The sequence below is a fragment of the Mesocricetus auratus genome, unplaced genomic scaffold (assembly GCF_017639785.1).
Source record: "Mesocricetus auratus isolate SY011 unplaced genomic scaffold, BCM_Maur_2.0 Super-Scaffold_100013, whole genome shotgun sequence".
In the NCBI taxonomy this organism is placed as follows: domain Eukaryota; kingdom Metazoa; phylum Chordata; class Mammalia; order Rodentia; family Cricetidae; genus Mesocricetus; species Mesocricetus auratus.
In genome coordinates, this window is record NW_024429196.1 from 56,652,899 (window position 1) to 56,680,614 (window position 27,716).

Sequence of the window (27,716 nt, forward strand, 5' to 3'; positions counted from 1 at the left end):
AGACTAATCCTCAGACTTAATGCCTCTACCTTATTTATACGTCTGAAATCCTGGGATTAAAGGCATGAGCTCTGATTCCCTCTCTGGTAGCCCAGAGTGGTCTTGGACTCAGAGATCCATCTATCTCTTAATCCTGAGTGCTAGGACTAAAGTGTGTGCCTGGCTTCTATAGTTAACTAGTATGACTGCTTTGCTATTTTGATCTCCAGTGGCATTAATAAATCATAAACAATATATCACCACAAATATTCATGCTATTTTTATTTCTAGTTGACCTGGCTGTCCTGGAACTCTCTACCCTGGAATTCATAGATCTCTGCCTACCTCTGTCTCCAGAGAGCTGGTGGTTAGATACAGGCCACCACATCAGTTGTTCTTTGATCATTTTAAGCTATGAAATATATCTCACTTCCTTCCGTTATCAAACATAAATAGCTACAAGAGGACACAAAGGGGTGAAAAGAACGAAAGAAAAGAATAGAGGAAGTAGAAGGGACTATGATTAGACCTCCTCCTGAAACCTACCCCTAGGATTTACTTCCTCCAACTACACCCCACCTTCCACACTTCCACGACCTCCTAACACTATATTAGGTTTTTCCTCCATCAATGGAGTACACAGGCCAGAGTTTTCTTGGGGTAAGCATCTCTTGAAACATGCGCATTTTGTTAGCCTCCTCAGCATCTCTCAACCCAGTCAAATAGACTTCCAGATTTAACCATTATATCCTATGTACCCAAATTTCCAGTGTGGCTATGAGTATAGCTTGGTTGGTAGAGTGCTTGCCTAGCATGCACAAAGTCCTGGGCTCAATCGACAGTACCACATAAACCAGGTTTAGTGATGGGTGCCTACAATCTCAGTACTTGAATGGTGGAAGCAAGAGGATCAGAAGTTCAAAGCCAGCCTGGGCTACATAATAATTCAGAGGTCAATGTGGACTAGATGAGACTATGTCTTTTAAAAAATAAAATAAAATTACTAGGGACTGGAGAGATGGCTCAGCAATTCAAAGCATTCGCTTCTCTTCCAGAGGACCTGAATTATTGCCCTCCCAACAAGAACATTGAGTGGCTCACAAACTGCCTATGAGTTCAGCTCCAGAGGATATGATGTCCTCGTCTTGCCTACACTGGTACCAACACACACACACACACACACACACACACACACACACACACACACACACCTCACAGACAAATGAAAATATGGTTAAAAATTTTCTAAGTTACAAAATAAATATATGCTACAAAAGAAAAAGAAGGCAAGTAGTAATAATTATAAAATGAGAAAAAAAGGAAGCCATCTGTTTTCATTGACACAGGAACCCCAATGATCTTACTCAACATCGGTCCCCATGCTTCTCTTTCCAAGGTCACAGAATCCCTACTGATAGAAAATTCTCTTCCCTTCTTCCCCCACTGGTCCCTTAGCCTCTCTATGAAGGAAGCGAGTGCTAACCAAATAGTTCCCTAGAAAAGGCCCTTTGGCCCCGCCCTCTCTTGTGGCAGATGAGGAAATGACATAAAGAGGAAGCCTGTGACTTACTAGAGGTCCCACACCTAGTGACTGACAGAAAGAAGGTAGAAGAGACTCCAGCAAATGGCTCAGTGAATGAAGGTACTTGCCTCCAAGCATGATCTAAGTTTGATCCCTGGGACCCATATGGTGGAAGGGAGAACTGTCTCCTGAAAGGTTTAGCTGTGATCAGCTGTCTTCCTGGTTCTCTCCTCAGACTTACTTCAAGGAAGACAGAAGATCTCGTTTCTCACTTTCTGCTCTATAGACTGTGTCCTTCCCAGTAACGGATCACTCACCGGAAGTGAGTGGTGACAGAGCCTGATGATTGGCATAGAACTACAGCATATAGGAAAATTCAGATGCAGGACTGTTTTCTAAAATTCCTTCCACAAAGAACATCCTTTGTGTGTATGCAGGAGTGGGGGGCAGACTATTTGGACTTGAAACTGACTTTTACATCTAAGACTGACATATAAGTTTGCCTCTAGTTTGAACACACCCATCGTAAACTGGGCAGGGAGGGCAGTGGAGGTCCAGGAAGGCAGGGAAGTATAAAAGAAAACCAAAAACAGCAGATCGGTAGAAGCAGGCTCTGGGGCCACCAATTTGTGCAGAACAAACTCTAGAGTCAGCCTGAAGGCAGGAAGATGCTCTGGGAGGGGCTTGGTCCTGCTCCTGGTGGATCAGCTCCTAGCAGTGGCCCTGGGAATCCTGGCACAGACGGTGTGGATTAGAATCCTAAACTCCTGTGATTGGGGCCCAGGTGTCTCATCTTCCTTGGTGACATTAGAGTTCTCTCTGTACCCACATACTGCAGAGGTGACAGGAATTTCCCTCAATTTCTTTCTGGACCAGACTGCTTGCAGAGTCCTCAGAGAAGGTAAGGGGAAGTGAGGAAGACAAAGAGATGAGTCACACAGGTGACTGATGTCCCCATCTGAGGCAAGAGGTAGCCTAGGGCAGCCATGTGAAGCAGGTCCAGCATTTTCCCCGGGCATAGATGAAGGACACTTGTGACCAGGACAGTTGCTGACTGCAGAGTCTCATGCCCTCCATCCTGTCATACTGGGATCCTCCTTGTTTATATATCCTGCCTCCTGGAACCATTCACTCTTCATGTCCCCACGAGAACAAGTGTTAGAGTTACAGCCAAAGGATTTAGAATTAAAAACGGCTCAAGTTCATAAGAAATGACATGAGAGAGCAAAGAAGAGTCATTGTAGCTCCTTGGCTACAGCAAGCCAAGCCGTGAGAACTAAGTAGGGAGGGCATCTCTCTTCCTAGTTCTGCCACACAGAGTGTGTGACCCTGAGCTCTGTTACTATGAATCATTTCACATCTATCAAGTGAGGTCAGGGGAGGTCCAAGCAAAATGACCCCCTGAACATGGCAAGTCTTATTTACAATCAAGAAGTGGGAATAAGGTCACAGAGCCCACAGGGAGAAGAGAACTGGAAACTCCCTTCAGAAATCTAAGTCCTTGCACTCATTATTCCCAGCCATGCTTTGACAAGGAGCACCCAGAGGAGGGTTCTTGGCCCTCAAGGCCAAAGGAAAGATTGCCACTCCAGGATGAAAAGATGCATAGGTAATTTCCAAGCTCTAAGGGACAATTTGTTCCTTTGTCATCTCTACCCAGCATCTAACAGGGAGTCAACTACTACTGTGGAGTGATTAAAGACCACTTGGCTTTTGATGTGTCAATTAAACTTCAAGAAATTGAGTAGATATCCCACTATTACTTAATTTTAAAACTAAGTGGGAGAAAAATTGAGTGCACATGAAAAATTCTACAACTTGTTTGGTTGTTTCCTTTTGTTTTGTTTAAATTATGCTTGACAAACACAAATATCCCACCAGTGAAATGCTCCCATGTAACTCTCTGGCTATTAATAGTGGCTTACATTTGCTAGCTGTAAATGTGTTGTGTGTCCTTTCATACAAGCTTATGACATGTGTGGTTATGACTAGACATTACAGATGCAGCACTGATGCTAAATTAAACTGATGTAGAAGACCAGTTGCCATTCATGTGAGGCTCACAATGAGCTCATGGACAAACAAGGGAATGATGTTATGTCTTCAGAGTCATACCACACTCCACCAGCAAACCTCAGGTGAGACCAGCAAGAGGATTCAACACACTACCCTAATTTAGAAAGACTTCAGTTTCCCTAGCTGCCTGTGTTGACAACAGCAATCTTGTCTACCACCTCAGGTTGGAAAGTGAGGTCAGTCATCTGGACATAGGGAGGTGTGAAGCTAATACTCAGGCTCATGTTACAATAACTTTAGGGTCCACATCCTTGGCACTCTATGCCTACCTGCTTCAGAATGTTTAAACAAGGCATTAATACATCTCTAAAGCCATTTCTCAAATCAGTTTTCAATGGTATACAAAGAATAACAATAGCAGAGTGTCTGGGTTGAGCCCCAGCTCTACCACTACTACATGCGGAAAGTCTCTGAGCTAAGCATCTCATCTATAAAGAATCATTAAAGAACAGTGTTCACCTGATGATCAGACTAACCTTGCAAGTGCCCAGGTCCAGAACCAGGGTTATGACTTGGCCTTTCCCAATATCCACCCAAACTATGATCTGCTGGAGCACATGAAGGGTCCTGACCTGCAGACCCAAAGCTGCAGGATCTCCATGACATAGGGCAGCAACAGGATATCCAGGAGGAGCCCTAGTGATAATGATAACGTAGTAGAAACCAGAGGCCTCGAACCAGAGCAACGACTCTTTGTAATAAACACTTGCAAGTAAAGATATGGACAAAGGGTTGCTGCATGCCTCCCTGTGTCACACTGCAGAGTCCATGATGAGATTTTTAATCTTTTAATTTTTTCCCTTTAATTTTGTTTTATGTGGGGGGCGGGGAAGTTGCAGGGACAGAGGGCAGATACAAAAGGACAGGGAAATGCATGGGATCAAGATGCATGATGTGAAAGGCACAGAATAAGTTTTTAAAATGTGAGAAAAGAGCCGGGCGGTGGTGGCGCACGCCTTTAATCACAGGCGGATCTCTGTGAGTTCGAGGCCAGGCTGGACCAACAGCCTCCAAAACAATACAGAGAAACCCTGTCTCAAAAAACCAAAAAAAAAAAAAAAAAAAAAAAGTTTTAACATTAGATGAATTCATTCCAGGGATAGAATACTAGTGAATATATAAATTAATGAAGGGAAAACCTGATCTTAGCACTGAGCAATAATATGAAAACACAAGATTTCAAATAAAATTTGGCCTTAGCTAAAAAAAAAAATTGTTCCCAAAGTTGTTGTGAAATTCTAGACTCTATATGCAGTGCTCAGTGTACTGTCTGTTATGAACTACACTCTCATGGATCCAAGATATTAAGATTGTGGTTCAAGGCTAGCACAATGGCTCGTTGGGTAAGGGTGCTTGCTGCCAAGCCTGACAACCTGACTTTGATCCCGGGAGTACTCATTATAGAAGCAGAGAATCAAACCCTGAAGGACTGCCACTGTAGTGAATTCCCATCTGCTCTGCTGCAGTAAATTCATCCCTTCAGGATTGTCAGTGAAGATGGCGGGCAGAGCTGTGAGACCCCAGAAGGATGTTACGACATTCTAGGCAGAGCATGGGCTGGCCTGGGGGGGAAAGCAAGAATCTGACCTGGAAACACAGAGCATTTCCAGGGAATAAGGAACCAGCGGCAGCTGTTTGCAGAGCAGTGGGGTGGTTTGGCATCAGAGATGATATTGCTGTCTATGCCTTTGGGATTTATTTTGGAAAAGTAAAACAGGCCATTTCCTTTGCTTTTAAAGACAAAAAGGTGAAAACGTCTCTCATTCTGAAGTGGCTCTAACTTGTGTTACACTCAGTGAGGCAAAGCCTCAACTGAGATGGTCGATCAAGATTGCTTGTATCAACACAGGCAACTGGGAAAACTGAACTCTTTCTAAATTAGTCAATGTCTGTTACTTAGGGTTCTCTAGTGTAACAGAGCTTATAGGATAATTCTCTTCCTTTCTCTTCTTCTGTCCGTCTCCCTCCCTTTTACTCCCTATCTCTCCCTCTCCCCCACCTCCTTCTTCCCCTTTTTATATATACATAAAGGGGATTTATTGAAGTAATTTAAAGGCTGCTGTCTAACTGATCTAACAATGACTATCTGTGAATGGAAAGTTCGAGAATCCAGTAGTCGCTCTGTCCAGCTTGATGTCTCAGCTGGTCTTATGTATATGCTGGAATTCCAAAGAAGTATACTTCAATGCCAGTGAAGAACAGATGTGCTAGCAAGGCAAAGGCAAGCAGGCCAAGAGCAAAAGCTTCCTTCTATGCCCTTATATAGACTTTCAGCAGAAGGTCGGCCTAGATTTGAAAAAAAAGGTGTGTCTCCTGCCTCAGGATCCGGAATTAAAGGTGTATGTCCTCTTGCCTCAAGATATGTATTAAAGGTGTGTGCCTTCCCACCTCGAGATTCAGAGCAAAGGTCCAGGTCAGAAATGGATTCACCCACTTCCAATCAAACGGGGGAAAAAATCTCTCCCAAGTGTACCCTCCATGTCCAGATTATAGTTCATTCCAGATGTAGTCAAATTGACAACCGAGAGCAGCCATCACAGCCAGCCAGTGAGTGGAACTCTTTCGCAGGCCTCGCCTGAGGTTTGCTGGAGGGGTGCAGTGTTTGTCATGATCCTAAAAGTTATTCCTGAAAAGAACTCTGGCTGTGTATGTGCGCACAGAAGTAATCAATCAGTCAATACACAAATGTGTAAAGAAATTGTGGTCTAGACATCAAAGACCCCACTGACACTTTGGAGGCCTTGGCAGGATTGTCTGCCAGCTGCCAGCTTCCTCGGCTTCCTCGGCTTTTAGATCCCTTGAGCATTCTCTCAGATTCCAAGAAAAACGTAATTGATATTAAATCAAACTGACGTAGAAGGCCCTTTCATGCGCTGGGCTCACTTTTCATTCCTGTGTCTTAAAGCAAGGGGAATGGCCTCAGCCTCGTTTTTCCCAAAATAAATCCCAAAGGACCTAGACTGCAACACCAGCTCTGAAGCCAAGCTACCCGCTGCTCGGCAAAAGCTCCTGCTTCTTCCTCCCAGCCCCCGGGGAATGCATCTCTTCTGTCGCTGAGTACCTCATTCCTTCTGCGCTCTCCATTCCTCTTGAATAAGATGCTAGCCATGTGTCTGTCTCTCTGCTAGGCTATAGACCACTTGAGAACAGGAACATCTCCTTGTCCATCCGTATCCTCCCATCTGTCACAGAAGGTAAAGAGAGGAACAGAAGACCAAGGGTAGTTTCCAACCATCGTGGCTCACTCTCTCACATATTATAATAGATATTGATAAACTGCAAGGAGCCAAGAAATCGGCTTCTGTTGTAGTGAAAAAGAGTGAATTTGACAACTTTAACCATTGTTTTTTACTCTTATCATTTTTAATGTGCTGGTGCTTTGACTTGGTGCTAAATGATATTTACTGCTTCTAAGCAAATACAGAATGCTGGCTGGCTCTCAGATTCAAGAAGGACCTGGGAAAGTGCCTGCAGGTATTTGGTGAGCTTTCCTGAGCCTTGGCTTCCCGTCTACTGTAGTAAATTCCTTCTGTTGGAATTATCATTGCAGGTGGTGATCAGAGACCCCAGAGAACCAAGACCCCAAAAGGATTTTATGGCCTTCCTGGCAGATCATCAGCCAGCCTGGGGGGATAGCAAGAATACAACCTGGAAATACATAGCCCTGCCAGAAACTTATCCTTGAAGAGAAACAATGGTAAGACCAACAAGCAGCTTAACTGGCTCTTGAACAGTAGGGAAAAATTACCAGCTCTCCCCCGTATAGTGACAGTATCCATGCGACACAAACATGGAGGCACTCCAAGCCACACCAGAGCAGCATGTCCCATTCACAAAGCCTGCTCCCCAGAAAACATGCCTCTCTTTCCATGTCCCGTTCACAAAGCCTGCTCCCTGGAAAACATGCCTCTCTTTCCATGTCCAGTTCACAAAGCCTGCTCCCTGGAAAACATGCCTCTCTTTCCATGTCCCGTTCACAAAGCCTGCTCCCCGGAAAACATGCCTCTCTTTCCATTTCCCATCTCCTCCCACCCGGCTTCTCTAAATTAATATTTTTTGCACAGTGGTTCCTTTCGTGTCTTCTATTGCTTTTTAGAATAACTTTTGATGACCTGAGAAGTACTTGGCTGGGTTCCATTTTCTGCTTCCTCCGGGTGAAAGATAAGTGCCAGAAAAGGCTACACTCATTTTTTTTTTAACTAAGCTTCACTAAGGGGACATCTGGATTCCTGGCAGAGCAAGATAGAATGAAAATGGGGTTTTCTTCATGGCTGAGAGATACCTAACAAGCCAGGGTGGCACCGAAGCCAACGGCCTAGAAATGCTTCTCAATTCTATTGCATTTGTTGCATAGCAGAAGCTAGGAACTTGGTGTCCTAGTGGATAGACAATGGAGAAGATAAAACTCCAGGCTGAGTCTTTCTTGTATAGACAGAATTATGTGATCCAATCAATGCTATGCGGATGACACAAAATAGCTACTTCTTGAGGGGACAAACCGCGGTGAGATCTAGTGAGGGGCGATTAGATTCCATCAGGCCAGAGATGAGCCTGACGAATGTGAACTGAAGCATGTTCTCAAGGACAGGCAGGGGCAGGCTTCAGGAACCTAAGAAAGCAGGGAGAAAGGGTAAATAGAAGGGAGTTGACACCATACTTGAGAGTGGCTGTCTTCGCGTCCCTCATTCCTCACTCATATTTCAGCTGCTGCTGCTTCCAGAGCCTTTTAATTCCTCAGCAAAGACGCTTGTTGCTGCAGCGTAGTCACTCCAGACACATTAAGGCAGGGATTTCTGCTTAGGCAAAGTTGTATGTCAGTGTTTAAAATGAAAAAGCTTCTAGTGTTGCTATTGCTCTCGTTTTAAAGGCAATACTTGCAGCTTCTTTCATCTTAAAATTCTTAAACTTTTCTGTTGGTATTTGAGAAGTTTTACTGGTTTTGTTTGCATATTTCCTTGTTTGTTGATACTGGGTCTCACTATATTGCCTTAACTGGCCTGGAACTCTTTATATAAACCAGGCTAGCCTTGAACTCACAGAGATCTACCTTCTTCAGACTTCCTAGTGCTGGGACTAAAGGCTAAAGAGCCACCGTGCCCAGCTTTGTTGGGGTTTTTATTGTCGTGTTGTTGTTTGGCGTTGGTGGACTTTGTTTGTTTGGAGGCAGCATCTTAAGTAGCCCAAGGACTTAGACAGGGATGACTCTGAACACCTGGTCCTCCTGCCTCCACTTTATTTAACTTTTTTTTGAAAGTCTATATCCCCACAAAAAATAAGTAAAATAAGGTAAATCTATATTTCTACTACCCAGATTATAACAAAGGCTATTTTACCTAACTTTTCTATGGAATTAATGCAAATTAATAGCTGCATATCAATTCTGTCTCACTAACATGTTTTTAAAAACAAATATACATTATAGTTTTTGAGAGTGGGGGCAGTCAAGGTAGGGAAACGTATGAGAAGTATTTCATTAGAGATGTAGTCAAACTTTAAACCATTTGAGTTTTATCTAAGGAGAATATATGCAAAGTAAATCCATATTTTGCATGTAACTTTTGGTATTGTTTTTATACTAGATGGTAGCTCACAGCCATCCTAACATCTGTGTCATCATTTGGATGCCTGCAGGTCACCCCACTCCATACTCAGAGGTTCTCATCACTGTAGTTTTAGATAATGCTATGATAAGCATCCCTGTGCGTGCATCTGGCACCGCTCCTCCTTCCAAATCTATAGAAGTAGGATTATGGGGCCAAAAAGATGTGTTTTGTATTCTCCTTAGATAAACATCAAATTGTTTAAAGTTTGACTATGTCTCCAATGAAATACTTCTCATACATCTCCCTATCTTGACTCGACCCCACCTCTGACTCACAAATGCCTGAGCTGGCCATCACCTGGTCACTTTTAGGCATCAGGATATTTTCCTTTATAGATTTTAAAGTCATGATCCATTATGAAGATGAAAATTATTTATAGGGCCGAGGGAATAGTGGCTCAATGAAGAAGACAAGACTGAATATGGGGGTGGTCTTTAACTAATGTACTTTAAATCAGACCATTGTTGCCAAGGAGGAAGCATCATGAATTAATAAAATTTGTCCACCCCCATGGAGGGCCTCACCTCCCTGGGGAAACGAGGGAGTATGGCGGGGATTGGAGTGAGGGCATGGGAGGAGGGGAGGGAAAGGGAGAGGGACCTGGAAATGACGTGTGAAGCAACCTTGTTTCTAATTTAAATCTAAATTAAAAATAAAAAAAGAAAATTTGTCCATCATGGAAGATGTGCATCATTTACAGACCATCTTTCATTCAAATGGTCACCAGACTTTCATTTCCAACTTAAATTGCCTGTGCTGCTAAAGCAAACTCAGGTTTGGACCCAATTCTCCCATGTGGTGACTGGCATTCCTTTCTGTGGTCCATTTCCATGGTTAAGGACACTGAGGATTATATCCCAATATTGCCTTCGGCTATTCATGTTAGACCCAACTGCACTGTCATCTTCCCCACTGCCATCACAAACTAAGCTGGCAGAGCCCTCATGAGGGCAAGCCACAGAAACCAAGGAGAGCTTCCTGAGGGGAGCTGGCATCAACCGCGAGCTGCTCTGTTTTCCTCTCTTTTGCTGTGATTTTTAAAAATGACCAAAAGCATTAGGGGAGGAATTTATTTGGCTTACATGCCCAAGCCACACTCCACTATTGAAGGAAGTTAGGGAAAGAACTCAAGCAGAAGCTGGAAGCAAAAAACATGGAGGAACACTGCTTACTGCCTCACTTACAGACTTACACAGCCCAAGACCATCTGCCCAAGGAATGCTGCTGCCCACATCAGTTATCAGTCAAGAAAACCTCCAATTCAAACTCACAGAGATCTACCTGCCTCTGCCTCCTGAGTGCTGAGGTTTAGGGAATGTACCAGTAGCACCCAGCAGGCTGTGTTTTAAAATGGGCCTTGCTACTATACTCAGCTGGCCTAGTTAGTGCTCACCACATAGGCCAGACTGACCTCAAATCCATAGCAATCCTTCTATCTAGGTGAATGCTGTTCTTTTTTTTTTTTCAACAGTTTGATGTGCAAACAAATGCCTCCTCATTGTGAATTCCCCATTACACATAGTAGTCATTCAACAGATGCTTGTCAAAATGAACTGAATCAGTTTTCCACAATGTCCTTCATGTACTTGTTGATTTTGGAGACAAGGTCCAATGTAGCCTGGTGTCTTTAGTCTCCTGTTGCTGCTATACAATACTCTAAATGAGTAATTTATGGGAGAAAGGACTTGTTTTAGCATCCAATTCAAGGTACAGTCTATCCTGGTGGGAAATCAAAGCAGCAGAAGTTTGAAGTAGCTAGACACACCAAGTTTGCCATCAAAAGACAGCAATGAATGCATGCTACTACTCTATTCTCTTTCTCCACTTATAGAGTCCAGGATCTCAGCCAGGAATGGCCCCACCTACAGTGGGTGGGTCTTCCTGTCTCCATTAACATAATCTAGACAATCTTCTGGCATTACCCAGAGGCTTAGTCTCCCAGGTTATTCTAACCATCATGCCTAGGCTGGCCTTGACTTTCTGATCCTCCTGCCTCTACCTGCCAGGGTGCTAGATTACAGGCTTATGCCATTGCACCCAAATCACATATCTTTACAGCATTTTACAGTTGAAAAGTAATACTAGCAATAGCCATTTTCATGGAATGGAAACATAATGCCAAGAAGAACTTCCCTAAGGATCTTGAAGTCACCAAATCTTCAACTAAAAGAAAAAATTAAAAAAGTTGGTTGTCTTAGGTTTCCTATTGCTATGAAGAGACACCAGGACCACAGCAACTCTTATAGGAAAACATTTAATTGGGGCTCCCTTACAGTTTCAGAGATTTAGTCCATTATCATCATGGTTGGAAATAAAGCAGCATGCAGCCAGACATGATGCTGGAAAAGGAATTGAGAGTTCTTACATCTTGATATGAAAGCAACAGGAAGCAAACTGAGGCCCTGGGCATGGCTTGAGCACATATGAGACCTCAAAGCCCAACAACCCCACAGTGACACTTCCTCCAACAAGGCCATACCTACTTTAACAAGGCCAAACCTCCTAATAGTGACACTCCCTGTGAGCTTATAGGGACCAGTTACCCTCAAGCTACCACACTGATGTATGGTGATAAGCATCGATCTCAGCACTCCTGAGTCAAAGAGGAAAGTGGATCTTTGTGAGTTCCAGGACCGCCAGGACTACATTGTCTTCTACCATTGTAAATACTACGAATCTGTTTTCAATAATTTATCAAAATTTTAGGAGGTTGCACAGATTTGAAGAGCAGAAGTTGATCAGGAAAACTGATATTAAATGGCAGAGGGAAGGGAGACATTTTCAATTCTGTCTTTCAAGAGTGTGCATCCAAAAGCTCTTCTACTGGAAACACTTCACTGCATTGGAAAGCATTCAGATTTTGGTGGATTTTCTCCCTAATTAGGTTTCCTCCTCCCAGGCAGCCTATTGACCAATGCACTATGATAAGCATTAATACTGTCATTAAATAAACACATTTATAATAACAAAAATAAAACACGCTGTATTCCAACTGTTACCACAGTGCAAATAAGGATTGCTTCTCAAAATATTAGTTTTACTGAGGACTGTTCCCTTCTCTTTCTAAGTGATCTGCCTCCTAGGGATTAAAATATATCAACAAATGGAGTTAGTAACACAAGGCAATACAGTATGCATGTCATAGAGTGTAAATATCTTCTTCCATTCTTGGGATAACACTGTGTCTAAAGGCTATTTTGGGAGGTTGTTCGCTGTTTGTTTTTTACACTAGAGACCATATTTTAACAGCTGTTTGTCATGGTGAAGCTCTTGCCACTCTCCATTGAAAATGTCCTCATAAGCATTTATCCATCTCATTTTGCTGCAGTGTGTGATCCCTGGGTGACTTCCCCAGAGAGACAACAGAAGCAGACAGAGCACAGCACAGCAATGCGCACGCTCTCTGTTGGCTTCACAAGAACTTACTTTAAGACACTCAGACACAGATTTCATTATAGATCAGAAGATTGGGTTAGTGTATAATAAGACGACTTTAGCTTAAATACAAATGTAGAAATGATATTTTAAAATAGATAATGGTCCTAAAACCCAATGGAAAGTTTAAAAGAGAGCTTATGCTGCAGTAGAAAGGCATGAGTCTGGGGAAGAAAGGAAGGAAGGGAGGGAGGGATGGAGGGATGGAGGGATGGAGGGATGGAGGGAGGAAGGAGAAAGAAGAAAGAAAGAAAGAGAAAGAGAAAGGAAGAGAAAAAGAAAGAAAGAAAAATGTGCTTCTAAAAGGTGTGATTGACACACTTTTAATTCCAGCACTCAGGAGGAAGCAGTAGGTGGGATCTCAGAGTTCAAGGCCACCCAGGTTACTAAGTGAGTGAGCTGTCTAGTAAGACTCTGTATGGAGAAAAATGGGTTTTCCATACAATACCATAGAACTTTCACATATATCCTTTCATCCCTGCCTCCCTGACACAAGGCACCATTTGCAAATCTGTGGGATGAGTTGGCACAATGAGAGTACTCTATAGTGGAGTTGCTATGAAGTCTGGTTTGACTTTGTTTCCAATCATTTGAATCCAAATCAGTAAGTGACACGCTCTGAGGTGAGGGCAACTGAGGGATTTTACTGGGAGAGAGCATGGCTACCGGTTCCTTGTGGACTCCATAAATCAAACTCCCTGTCTGTGAGGAGCAGATTTGCAAGAAAAATCCCTTCCCATGCTTGAGCCACCTGTTGTAGGGAGTGTGAATGAACCCACACCCTGAGGACAGCAACCAAATCATTCCACTTGACACCACTCTAACCAAATGTGACATGTGACGTGCTTTTTCCCAAGCCAAGTGTTCCCCCCAACCACCCATTTCTATCCCATCCCCCTCCCTTCAGCTCATAATGATATGAAAAATTTCAAGTAACTCCATTTGACATCGTGTTTTAACATGAGCTCTGAGTAGACATGGATTCTTTGTTTTAATTTTCACTGACAAACTGATTCCAGCTGCCCTCCAGGGTGGGTCACCACCACAATAAAATAGTGTTTGCTGAGGATTTCAGCTGCCACATGGGGTTCAATGTACTCAATGAATGCTACTTAGCAGAGCCAGTGGTGAACCAGTGACAAATGGTATGTTGACGTTTTTCTGTGTCTGTGGGTTTAGGATGAGTTGCTTTTCTCTTTTGTGTTACCAGCCTTTTCCACATTTACAGCCGGCTCCTCCCTCTCTTCCAGGCTTCTGGCAGCCAGCTTTGTGTGACAGAAGCCATTTTTGCTTAGAAGGGTCATACTTGATATATATATGCATATATATGCATATATGTATATATATATACAGAGAGAGAGAGAGAGAATTCTTTCTTCTTGAATTAAACAGTTTCTTCTCAGAGTGTTATCACTTCACACACATGAAGTCACCAAGAGTGGTGTTACCTACCTCATCTCTGGACACACCCAGTAAAATGAGGCTTGTTTGTATATGATTAGACATAATCTGATCCACTGCCCAACCAAACACACCCATAGCTTCTCTGCTCAGTTGGACTTTGCTTCAGGCTCAGCCCTTTGGTCTACCACCTTGTCCTTGGCCCTGGGCTCTCTCAGAAGCCCCCTCTTGAACATGACTCATGAAGTCTGTTGGCTCTTTCCTCATGCACAGACTTTCTCCTCCATCCTCCCCAGTTCTGAAACATTTCCAGTTGCTTCTTGTGTGTCTTTTCCTGGGGAGACATGAACAACATCTGTTCATCCTAGATAGGGCATCAGCAACAGCCAAATAAATGACCGCTCCAGTCTACCGCAGGGTGAACCAGTGAGTTTGTGAAGGTTACTTACAAGGGCGTGGATGATGCTAAGGCAGCTGCATCACTGGAAAGTCCAGCCCAGCTCAGGTGATGAATCACTGAGGGGGCATGCCTTGGGCTTCCTGCACAACTTGCAGACAGCTCAGGCCACTGGACAGTATCCTCTTAGCCCCAGCAACTCTTACTGCCTATGTGGTATCTGACCATGGGACTCTCTGAGCTTTCTGAATCTCGTACATTACCCGAACTTCTCTCCTCCCTCCAGAAGAGAACAACTGAATAGGGAGGAAATGGGTAAACATTTTGTGCTTCAGGATTCTGAGTTCAGACTTTTGGCTGAACTGAAATGTGGACAGAGATGGTAAGAGCCAGGCACTGGGAAGCATGTAACAAAACAATCTCAAGGTCCCCAAACAGGAGTTTCCTGTTCACTCCTAACCAGAAGTCTCATTAAAGAGAGAGTCTCAGTCCCTGAAGGCTTGTCAAGGAATACCAGAAAGCCTGTGGCCGCCAGAGAAGCTCTCTGCTTCCCTTGTGAAGAGGCCTTGGAGCATTCTTTCTTCAGAGAGATATGGATCAGGGTCCCTTCTGTGAGTGACAGGGCTCAGGCTGAAGCAGCCATTTGAAATATGAAGATGAGTTTCCTACAAATCAATCTTGAAGTGTGCTATTGAAATATTTTAGTTTAACACAAACATACACATACCCAGCCTGGTCAGTTTATGTCCTAGTGTCCCTCCCTATGTCCCTCCCAAGCTACTGCTTTTCTCCCTCCTCTCCATCTCCTCTTAGGGGCAATTCAAGTTACATTCTTTCAATGACTCTTGTATGCCTCCTCTCTCCCATACACTAGTCAGACATGCAGACCCTTAAATGACACCATAGAATAAGTAGAGTAACAGTAGTGACTTAAGATCCCCAGAACACAGATGCCACTTCTGTAGCATCTGGAATTTCCTGGAACAGGCTCTCCCTGGTGCTGAGGCACAGCCTGGGCTAAAGGTCCTAAAGAAAAACCTTACAGTCTGTTCTCTCTCAGTGCTCTCTCAGGGTCACAGTCACGTACAGACAGTACAGACAGTAAAGTCAGCATGTGGCACTGGGAGTGTCGCCTGGATCTCAATCAAGCTGGCTGTGCCCCTGGGCCATCAGGGTCTCTTAAAAGGACTGAGACAAGACACACAGTCACACAATAGAGTGTCCAAGGTGGAGTCTTATGAAGAGTGAAAGGAACACGCCCATAGGGTAAGAGTGGCCAATGGCCAGAGAGACCATGGCATTAACCTATATTTTTAGGCAGTCTCTACACCATTAAGCCTCTAGAACAGAGCTTTCCCTGAGAGGTGCTTTCCTGTACAGGTGATTGACAGAACCATTTGGATTCACTCTTAAGGGAGTGGACAATGGTACTCTTTGTTCCTTACCAGACGGCCTCCAGCTAGACAGCTAATCTCATGATCTTCCAGGGAGTTCAGAATGTCCACCCAGAACCAGAGCCACAGGCCACAGTTCAGACCTCATTTCTTTGACCAGTGATGAGAGTCCAATACTTGCAGTTCCTGATTTTACAAGCTGCTGATTGGCAGGGGGATCTATCTTCTATGACTTTCAAACCTGTTAATATCTAAACTATTTACCTAATAGGAACACAAAACTCGCATCCACATTTCCAGATCCTGCCTCCTCCCCAGACCTCTGCCACATCTAAAGCTCAGACAGATTAGGTTATATCACCGCCTAGATTCTTCACTTTCATAGGAGGAAATGAGCATTTGTCTGCTTAGACATGGAATCTAACAAGCCTTCTCATATATCCAAATACTGAAGGTCTATCCCTCAAGAAATCAGAGTAATTCAATCACCTTTGGTTTTTGTTTGATATTAAGGGGCCCAGTCAGGCCTCTGGCACATGATAAGGAAATGTTCTACCACGAAGCTACATTCCCAGCCCTAATAAACCTTGGACTATTGGGTTAAAGAGTAAATACAATAATGCAGACAACCTGAAATGGGCCAAAGTCTCAAGAGTTCTCTATTGTGAAAGCATCCAGATATTTTATCCTAGCAATTGCTATTTAAATTTTTCTTTTGTTTTATGTGTGTAAGTGTTTTGCCTGCATGTTTGCCTGAGTGCTATATGCATGCCCAGTATCCTAGGAGGCTAGAAGAGGGTGTCAGATCCCTGGAACTGGAGCTACAGACAGTTGTAAACTACCATGTAGGTGCTGGAAATCAAAACTAGGTCCTCTAGAACAAGAGCAAGTGTTCTTAACTGCTGAGCAATGTTACTCAAACAAGACCTACAATCTAAAACAACACGAAAGCAGAATTGGAGTGCCACAGGGAAGCTAGCTTGACATTAATAGCATTGCTGAAGGTAAACTGAGGAATTGACCAAAGAGGTGGATCCCATGTTTCCCTATGATTCTGTGACTAGACAATATGATTTACAAGCCTCCAAAGCAGGGAAGGAAAAAGTATCTTTGGAAGGGCAAAACTTAATGTTTTCACTGTTGGCACCAAATGTCTTGCTCAGTCTATCTTGAAGCATTGCTCATGAGCTAAGCTGCCTTCTGCTGCTGCTCCAAAGCAAAGAATCAAGGAAACACACAGGTTGTACATTTCCTACTTGTAGTTCCCTATAATGAGTAGTCAAACGCTAGCACAATTTGTAACAATTTGTCTGTGCTGGAATGGAAGACAGTGTCTCCAAAACCAAAACAAATGAGAAAAATGACAAAGCTGTTGATTTAAGGAGTTTAAAGTCCAAGCAGAGCTACAACCCGATGCAGACGGTTATGACAGTGCAGAGAGTGACCTTGCTGAGCCACCCTGGGAAGGAGTGAAGAATTAAAGATAAAATCAACAGCTACTGGAGGCAAGAACAGTTTGTCTAGTCTTGGGCACTGTAAGAGGAAGGAGCTCTGAAGGGCACACCATGCAGAGGGAGAAGAATGGGCTCTCTGATGAGGTCCTCTGTACACATGACATGTCATGGGCAGTATGGCTGGAGATGGGACTAGAAATGATGAAAGATTAGTTAGTTGCTAGGGATTTGGCTCAGGTTAGTAGAGTGCTTGTTTAGCAAGCACAAAGCTAAGGGTTCCGTCCCCAGCACTACTTTAAACAGGCAATGCTTGTGCTCCAGAGGTGGAAATGAGAAACTCAGAAGTTCAAGGTCATCTGCCCCTCCATACCAAATTCAAGGCCAGCCTGAGATACCTGTTCTCAAAAACCAGAAACCAATAAGGAAGATAGTAGCAAATCAAGCAGGAGTGAATGATACGCCATACTAACTTGAGGCATCCTAGAGACAGTGAAGCTGTCCTCTCTCTTGAGGACAATGACATAGTTTAGGGAAAAACTTCCACTGCCTGAAGGGTTGGGATGGAGATGAGCTGCGAGGGAGGGAAATGGCTCCAAGAAGCATCAGATGAATTTAAGAGCACCCCCTTCAGCATTCCTTTCTTCTCTGCTCAACTAGAGTTTCTAGAGTACACAGGATAAATAGATGGGCTCCTCTGAATCCTGACACCCTTTTCCACATCCCAAATCCCTGTGGCAACCCATCCTGACCTGATCCCCTTCTCTATTCTGTCAATGTGCCTATTAAGTTTTTTCCTTGTTTTTTGCAAACATGCTAGGAGGTCATCTCCCTTCCCCCTCCCCCCCGAAAAATAATGTTAACCATGGCACTCTGTTTTGGGGGGTTGTTGCTGTTTTCTTTTGTTGTTGTCCTTTTTTATTTGTTTTTTTTTTAGATAGCTTTTCTCTGTGTAACAGCTCTAGCTGTCCTGAAACATGCTCTGCAGACCAAGCTGGCCTCCAACTCAGAGATCCACCTGCCTCTGCCTCCCCAGTACTGGGATCAAAGGCATGCACCACCACCACACAGAAAACAGAGTCATGAGATTATGCATGAGGTTTATATTTTCTTCCACTGTGTGTCCACATGTGGGCATGGAACTCAGATTTCTCTGCTTCATGGTAATCATCACTAAATATGCTCTTTGGCTGTAGAGGGACTACCGCCTTGCCGGTGTTGCCTGTGTTTGGAATGCTCCACTTCTGGCAATTCATTCAACGTCTATATTTGTCATCCCAAAGCCACGTAACACTTTCAGCTTACATAAATCTTATAGTTAACTAAAGCCTCCAGGTCTTTTGCACATGAAGTGTTCACATAAATCATTGGGCGTCTGCCCTATTTTCATCTTTATGAGTAGTCAAGATATAAATCCTTCTCACAGTATTAAAGGATGCTAGTGTATTAAACAGCCTAAGTGACTAGCATGCCTTTGAAAAGGACCATCGGGATCAAATTTTCATGGTGAGAACTCCAGATGCTGGGCCAGGGGTTCTGTCTTCTGTCCTTCTACTGTGGGCCAACAAAGTAGTAGTTTGAATACTACCTCAAGCAAAACTCAGTACAGAAAAGCATTCAAGGTAGTGCTACCCTATATAAGCTGTGAGGAAGTAATTGTTTTAACTTTGGGAAATGTCAATCAACTATGAAGGGTCCTTTCATAGCCTCTTGAATGTGTGAGCTACTAAATGGCAATAATTTTAAATGTCAGAATTTTATAGTAATATCTAGGGATGATTTGAAGTGGGAAAAGTTCTCAGCATCTCTAATTTTGAATGAAGGGAGAAGTTATGGAGACAAACTAAGGACAGGGGGAGCACTGGGAGACTATAAGAAAGAAAAAAAGCATCTAAAATGGAGATGGGGGAAAAAGAGAAAAAGAAGAGGGTCTGGAAGGCAGGCAGAAAGAATGGTGCTGGAGGGCTTGGTCAGACACGAAGAGTGGTGGTGGCCGATTAAGACGGTGGTGGCGGGTTAAGCCATGGTGCCACAGGGAGCTCCCCTCACACTGCAGAGTGATGGAGAGACAGGTAGGTAAGTGGGATGGAAAGCTGCCTCAGATCCTCCAAGAACCAGCCACAAATTCACCCTACCCCTGGGCCGCAGGCTGCAGCCACCTAAGGATGGATGTCAGCCTCTCACGGCTATGCAGACTGTAGACCTGAACCAAGGAGTGCCGACACTAGCTTCCACTGCTCTGCCCTGCCCGGCTACATACACAGATTTCCGACACATGACATACCCTGGGGACTCAGTTCCACTCTCTTCCCTTCTGCTCCCACAGGGCCTTAGCAGTAGCCAGCCTAGTACAAAGCCAGCGGAGCCCTGCACACTGCAAGAGGAACAGGAGCCTCTGCCTGATGACACCTCCCAGGTGAGTGAGCTTTCCTGGCCACATGGGCAAGCCTGATCTCGGGATAGAAGATGTCTGCCTGACAGGGCATGGCAAATGGTTTCTAAAGAAAGTCAACTGTAAAAATATGTGTGACTGGGGTGAAAAAAGTAATTGTATTTAAAAACTAAGTCATAAAGCAAAGCAGACAACCAGAGCAATGAACAAAGGGACAATCCAAACTGTTGTGTGCACATCTCAAATGGCTTCATGGATTTTTTTTCAACCCCTGCATCCAGATCTCCACATTTCTGGTCACTTCTTATCTCCTTGTGCTGAACAGATAGCTCCCCAGGGACTCAGTTTTAAAACCCCCTGAGATTCCATTTCAGGTGTTTAAATATTCAATATGCTAAGCCAAAGATTAATTTTGTATTTCGTCTGAGTCTCCCCTGTCCCCAATCTCAAGTACTACATGTGACCAAAAATTGTTTCTATGTTCTTTTTTTAAAAAAAAGTATCTTCCCTTGCTTTTTATGCCCCCCTCCCTCTCTCTCCCTCTCTCCCTCCCTCTCTCTCTCTCTCTCTCTCTCTCTCTCTCTCTCTCTCTCTAATGTTGAGCCAGGAAAAAGGAAGGTGGAAGGATTAGAGGATTTTTTTTTAGTTTTTTGAGACAGGGTTTCTCTATTACTTTGGAGCTTGTCCTGGAACAGGCTGGCTTTGAACTCACAGAGATCCTCCTGCCTCTGCCTCCCAAGTGCTGGCATTAAAGGTGTTCACCACCACTGCCTGGCAAGGATTCTTAATGCATATGGCTCCAGCCCCACCACTGAGTCTGTTTCTAAGAGGCTCTCCCTATGAAGGTCCTTTGGGAAAAACTGCTGTCTGGATCTTCCCTGAGGCACCCTGCTCCCAGGCTCCTGCTCACCCGTGTGAGTCCCAGCCCAAGGGTGTCTGCACCAACACTGGCACCTTTGCAGGATTCACACCCGCAGTTCGTTCGTCATCTGGACACTGCAGATGAGGACAGTGGGAACTTCCTCCTCTTCACCTGCTGGGTGGGCTATCCTAGCAAAGCTTTGGCTTTCTGTGTTTCCAGATGAAAAGTAGAGATCATCTTGGCTCACACAAACCCCTTAACTCTGCATGTGGAGGGTACAGATCCGCCTCTCTAGGAACATGTGCTACTCTAACAGTGACTGTGACAGAATACACATACAAGTCCCTGTGTCTCAACACACAGCCACCAAGACAAAAAGACAACAGTGTCTTTGTGAGCTTGGTTTGAGCCACAGGTGTTGCTCTACTGGATATGGTTTATGGCTTCCCAACCGCACATCATCATAACTTGAAAGTATTGTGAGTAGTTAATGCAGGTAATTCGCCTAACTTATCCCATGGTACATGGTGGAATTTCAGTTACTTTCTCCTTATGACTTCAATGCTAACAGGAAACTATGACCCCTACATATCACTAACTAGGGAGAAAGACTCTCACATCATCATTAAGGAAACACACACACACACACACACACACACACACACACACGCACACACATTGAGCCTTTATAGATCAAGGGTCATCAATAAGAAAGCAGCCATCTCACAGACCCTCCCTCTGGAGTATTTTGTATTTAGAAGCCTTTAGCAGTCATGTGACATTTATGAACCCTTCTCAGGTAAACTTTATAAAGTTTATAAAACAAAGTGTACATGACCACCAAGGACACAATTATTCCTAAGATGCAATTATCAAAATCACTTTAAAATATGTTCTTTAATAATAGTGCATTTAATTGAGCTTTTTTAGTGAGATGAAGTTGACTTATAAAAATCTATGTATTTTTAATGTGTATAATACATATGTTATATAAATATTTTAGAGTGTCTACCCATGAAACACCCTTAGAATCTGTCATAAATATATTCATTGCCTTCAAAAGTATCCTTCAACCTTATTCAGTTCTTCATTCCTTCATTCATTTCTTTTTTATTATGAGGACAACACGAGGGCTAACATCTTATCAATGTCCTAAGTGAGTAATGGAGTGTTGTCAACATTTGTCAATGTGTTGTACAGCATATTCAACTTGTGTAACTGAACCTTTATACTCATGGATCAGTACTACCAGGTTCTCCCGCCACCTCATGCCCCCGCCAGTTCTCTCCCCAACCCCCTACCCCACCCCAGAAGCTCCCATCCTCCCATTCTCTGCTGCCTGTGTTTGTCTATTTAGGTTGAAGTCTGTTTGTCCTTCTCTGTCTAGCTTATTTCACTCATGTGCTACTTTGTTATCACCCAATGTAACAGGTTATAGCAATAACTTTTTTTGTTTTCTTTTGTTTTTCGAGACAGGGTTTCTCTGTGGCTTTAGAAGCTGTCCTGTATAGCAGTATTTCTAAGAATGAATTGAAGTGATATTTTAAGATCCCCACAACTGTGTGTGATGGGAAAACACCTGCGGTTTCTATTGGTGACAAAGTTGCAGCAGCTGTTGCTAATGCTACTAAAACTGGTTGATTGAATTCATAATTGAAAGAGAATACTAAATTCCACCCAGAGGACACTGAAAACAAGAATGGACTGATTTCTATCCCTGTCCATAGAACCCCCCATCCTACCCATAAGTCCCTGGGTTCAGAAGAAGCATTATCCTAGAAGGCTACCTGCTCCAGGGATCCTCCCACATCGTTTCTGGTGTCTGCTTATATATAGGTCAGTGTGGGTGGAGGGGAGGTGGCTGCAGGGCTGGTTTGGTGGCCTGCTGGTGAGGTTGGCAGGGTCACCTAGCAACTTCTTTGGGAGTGGAAAGAAATCAAGGACAATAGTCCTCATCTTTGAAACATGTAACTCAAAAGACTGCAGACATCTACAGAATGACTAGTTGCTGTGAATTCTGCTTTAAGCTTCATGTCCATGATAATATTCCAAAATTTATATCCAGGAAACTGTCAGCAGTGATTACCTCCAGGGAGGATAAATAGATTGCGGGAAGCCAAAAGGAATGCCTTTTCATGTTCAACTCTGCACACCTGTGCAAAGTGAACCTGAACTTCTACACTAGAATGAAAGTGAGTTCATCACACATTTCTCCATTCCCTCCTGGTCCTAGAGTCGCATGAGGCCTAACAGTAAGGATGCAAGAGGGAGGCAGGGAGAGAACTCCTTTATCTAAGCTCTGTCTATTCAGTAGGTGAAGAATAACATCTACCCCAAAGGGTTGTAGTGAGGTTGAGAAACATAGGTGGTCCTTACCTTACACTGCATGCAGGGAAAACCTCCAGATGGATACAAGCATGGTGGCTCACTCCTGCAATTCTAGGACTGGAGAGGTAGAAGAACTGGGATTGCCAGGCCAGCGTCAATGGAACAATAAGGCCCCACTGAGAAAAACAAGAAAAGGGACTTCTGTAGGAATAAAAGCAAATATTTCAATAAAACGTTAAAACATTTAGACATATAGGGTACCGTGTTTATGTCCTTAGAGTAGATGTTTTTTTTAAAGAAGGCCCCAAAAGGACAAAGGATTAAATATATATGTTTATATATTTATTTATATTACATATGTATTAGACTGTGTCAAAGTTAAACATTTCCACACAAGGAAAGACATATAGGAGAAAGTAAGACAGAGTGGAGCTATTTGTAACATATTGCCCTAATTTCATCTCTCTTGCTCTGATAAAAAAAACACTGACAAAGATTAACTTAAGGGAGAAGGATTTAGTTAGTATGTGATGCTGCAACGATAAAAGGCACACTTACTGAGAGTATAAGTAAGTATTTATTGTAGAAATTACTCACAAGAGACAAACAAGTAACCCAGATGAGCTGAGTAGTTTTCCACTGCCGAACTGGTAGCCGGAAAGCCGGGGGAAAAAAAAGCGAGACTTCCGCTGTTCAGTCTTTTATACCTTCCTCCGTAACGCCCCTAGGCATGCCCAAAAGTGGGCTTGGCTAGTGACGTAGTTCACTGCCTATGTCCATATACGTCTTCAGTCATGCCTAGAGTGGGTGTGGTTAGCGGTGTGGTAAACCGCCTTTTTATTACCTCATCTGTATGCGCCTCTAATAAGTCACATGGCTAATGGCAGAGCACTGTTTCCTCCTACAATTCCCCCTTTAGTCTAAAAAGGATATTTAAACTTAAAACAACTTGTGTCAATGAACAAAATGTATCAAACATCTATCCCATCTAAACCTAGACTTGTCTGAAAGAAACACCCAAGTCTGAACACCTCTTTCCAATCCCAACTCCAAAATAATTGAAAACTAACACTAACAGGTGTAAACTATCCTATAATATCAATAGTAGGGAGAGGGGGCGAGGAATTCTCAAAACTACTTCCTGCTGAGATGGGACGATGACAATCTCATGGGGACCTGTGAGAAGAAAAATGTAACCGCCATAGGGGCAAGAAACCCAGACCCTTTTCTCCATATAAGGATATTTTACTTTGGAAAAGAGTTTTTGTTTATGTTTCTACAGAAAATGGAAAGCTGTGGATTCCTTCCAGGCTTCTGTGGTTTGATGAACCAAGACTCCCAGAAGCAGTGGCCCAAGTGATTCAACATATAAAACAACTAAGATGATGGAACCTTACAGACCATGAAAATAAGGACTTACACAGGTTTCTAAGTTTTGTCATGATCCTTATGGTATGAATAGCACCCATCCAGCAGTTTGGAATGAGCGACGTTTATAATTGGTTAATGATCACAACCAATCTCTTTTTAAAGGAAAAGAAAGGAAAAGGGGGATTATGGTACTTTGTATTGGTATGGTTTTTCATTTATTGATACAAATTCAAGGTCAATTTTGTGATGTCTATATTTCTCCTCTTGATTAAGTATTGTGTTTATACTAATCTTTTAAAACATAATGCATAATTAAATACAGATTATAGTTACTTATAATAGTCAGAACTTATAATTAGGTAAGTTAGGTTTTCTAGGTATACAGAAATATATTTGAGATAGACAGTCTTGAAACCTTTCAAAGACTTTCAGAAAATGGCATTTAAAATGTTTTAGGGTTTTTCTTGACAATGGGAAGTGTCTGCTCCTGACATCACCAATTACATCTGAGAGGAAGATGAGCATCAAAGAAACTTGTTATGGAGTTTGCTTTCAACATGGCAAGATTAGCCATTTGGGCAAGAAACTGTTCTTGCCTAGACTGCTTGACTGTTGCTGTATAAACTGGACATGCAGGACCCACAGGAAAGTGACTGCTGAACTCAAACAGTCCTTCAGGGTTCCTGATTCATGGAAGAGCCTTCAAGACTTTCTGCAGGACACAGAAAAATGACTGACAGACTGCTGATGCAGATGGACAGTCTAAAATTTCCTGCTTTGCTGAAAAGTCTTCCAGACACAGACAAACTTCGGGTGACTGTCCAGGTAGCAAGATGTCTCTGTCAATTCTAGTATTTATATATTATCCTTCTGTGGTCTTTGATAGAGTTGAAGACAGATAGTTGTAATTATAGTTTTCCTTATGATAAAAGATAAGCTACATATAAAACTTTGGACTCACAAGGATGGGATGGATGATCTTTTCTTTAAATCTTGCTAAATGTTGATAGACAAAATATTGTAACTGTGTTCTTACTTGATAATTGTTCTGTTGTATATAATTTGACTGTGTTAAAGTTAAGACCTTTCTATTGTTTAGACAGAAAAGGGAAGTCCTGTGTATATGTCAATAAAGCACTATTGGCCAATAGGGAAGCAAGATAGGTGGGACTAGGAGTCCAGGACGACTCTGGGGAGGAGAAACACAGGGAGTCATCATGTAGCCTGCCAGAGAAGTAAGAAGTCTGTCCGGTAAGAGAAATACTTCAATGGGTTAAATACTTAAGTCAGAGCTAGCCAGTAAGAAACAAGCAAGGCCAACAGCTTCATAATTAATACAGCGTCTTGTATGTTATTTGGGGACTACAATGCGGCAGAGCCCAGGCGACTGGTGGGGAAAAACCAAAGAGGCTGTCAAGGAAAAGTCTTCACTCTACATGTAGTTGTATGATAGCAGGGGAGCCAGGGTGGCAGGAACTTCGAACAATTGGTCACCTCACATCTGCAGCCAAGAGCAAAGAGAAAAGAACACGCACTGCTGGCTTGCTTGCTTACATCTGCTCAGCTAGTTTTCTCTACTCTTACACAGTTCAGGGCTCAACCTATGAAGTAGGGCCATTTACATTCCTGCCTCAATTAAGTCAGTTAAGGCGATCCCTCACAGACCTGCCCTCAGGCCAGCCCCCAGACAGTCCCTCATACAGGCTCTCTTCCCAGGTGACTCTAGGCTGTGTCAAGTTGACAAGGTCATACATTTATAGGTAGGTGTGTGTGTGTGTGTGTGTGTGTGTGTGTGTGTGTGTGTGTATTGGATTTGTTTTAGTTTATTGCTTTGTTTGAGTTTCTCTATATAGCCCTTGCTGTCCTGAAGCTTGCTTGTAAAACAGGCTGGCCTGGAACTAGATAATCCACCTGCCTCTACCTCTCTAGAGCTGGGAGGGTATGTCTACTGTGTTATAGAAGGCAGAGTACAGATATCTGCCAAATAACCTGTAACGGCTGCCACCTCAGAAAATTAGGTGGTACAAAAAAACGTAAGGACTGGGGGTGTGGCTCCATCATAGAGCTTTTGCCTAGTGTGTTGATTGATTTTTGTTTACATGTGTGTTTGTCATCTAAAAAGAAAATGGACCCACCAGTAACCTGTAGGAATGGCTGTGGGGCATTTTCTTAATTGATGATTAAGATAGGAGGGCCCAGTCCACTATGGGCAGTGCCTCTCCTTGGCAGGTGGTCTGGGGGTGTGTAAGAAAGCAGGCTGAGCAAACCATGAAGAGAAAGTCAATATATAAGCAGCATTCATCTGTGGCTTCTGCTTCAGTTCCTGCCTTCAGGTTCCTGCCTTGAGTTTCTGTAAGTCAAATAAGCCTTTTCCTCCACAGGTTGATTTTGGCCATAATGTTTTATCACAGCAATAGAAACCTGAGACACCTACCATGTGCAATGCCCTGGGTTCATTCCTTTCTCCAATAACTCACAAATACTCAACAGTGCTGAGATCGAGAATCCTAATATAAGTCAATGAAGAATTAAATACATGACCCTTAAATTGAATGTGATCTACTAACTTTGATTGTTTTTTGATGAGACCATTTCCTAAACTATTAGTGAGTGAAACCACTCTTTTATTATCCCAAACCCTGGATAGATCTGCCAAGCTGCTCCTGTCGACACCAAGACTTCCTTCCCTTTCAAAATCTATGGCAATCTTTGCTGCAGGGGCCATACAATCAATCATTTTATTTGGGAAAATAGGACTGGCAACACAGTTCAACAGGACAAAGGCAAGGTGTAGATGGCTGCAAGGAACTATAATAGAGGTTGATTTGACCTTTATACACATGCACACACGCGTGCGTGCACGCGCACACACACACTCATACGTGTGTGTATGTATGACTATATACACATACTGAACATATACATAAATAACATTGTATTTGCATAGAACCTACACATATCTTTCTATATACATACAATCTCTAGATTGTTTCTAATGCCTAATATATTGCAAATACCATATAAAGAGTTTTTATGCTAGATTGTTTGGAGAATAATGGCACAAACTCTATACGTGTTTGGTTCAGACGCAGGTTCCCCAGTATCATTTGTCCACATTGGTTGAATCTACAGACATGGGATCTGCAAATACAAAGGGCCAAGTAACAGTGGTTTAAACACAGAACAAGGTGGTAACAGAGATGTGACCTGGCAAACATGTAACATTATTGTAGTAATATTCTCAGAAATACAATTTGTTGACCAGCTTACCATTACTATAACAAATACCTGAGAAAATCAACTGTAGTAAGCACACCCAAGTTTGCTAATTTGAGACTTTGTATTAATGACCACTTGTAACTCCAGTTCCAAGAAATCCTACACCCTCTCTGGCCTTCACAGGCATTGCACACATGTGGCATGCAGACATACATTCAGGCAAAACACTCATACACGCCAGACGTTGGTGGCGCACACCTTTAATCCCAGCACTCGGGAGGCAGAG

At 43.1% G+C, this 27,716-nt stretch overlaps 1 protein-coding gene and 1 long non-coding RNA gene across 4 annotated transcripts in view; one reads left to right on the plus strand and one right to left on the minus strand.

Annotated features, from left to right (window-relative positions):
• LOC110340234 overlaps positions 1-23,523 on the minus strand; it is a 208,342-nt gene extending 184,819 nt beyond the window's left edge. Inside the window, exons 1-3 of one of the 2 annotated variants that reach the window (XR_002382024.1) lie at positions 23,438-23,523; positions 22,889-23,016; positions 8,235-8,370 (exon numbers count right to left, since the gene is read on the minus strand). This is a non-coding gene — a long non-coding RNA (uncharacterized LOC110340234). The remainder of the gene's footprint in view (positions 1-8,234; positions 8,371-22,888; positions 23,017-23,437) is intronic. The other variant, XR_002382025.1, reaches the window with a different exon arrangement.
• The window catches only part of Cdyl (chromodomain Y like), a 211,022-nt gene that overhangs the window by 4,627 nt on the left and 178,679 nt on the right, over positions 1-27,716 (plus strand). For both annotated transcript variants that reach the window (XM_040755826.1, XM_040755828.1), the window contains exons 2-3: positions 7,128-7,274; positions 19,585-19,674. In XM_040755826.1, the coding sequence (XP_040611760.1) occupies positions 7,272-7,274; positions 19,585-19,674 (93 nt within the window). In that variant the 5' untranslated portion in view covers positions 7,128-7,271. The remainder of the gene's footprint in view (positions 1-7,127; positions 7,275-19,584; positions 19,675-27,716) is intronic.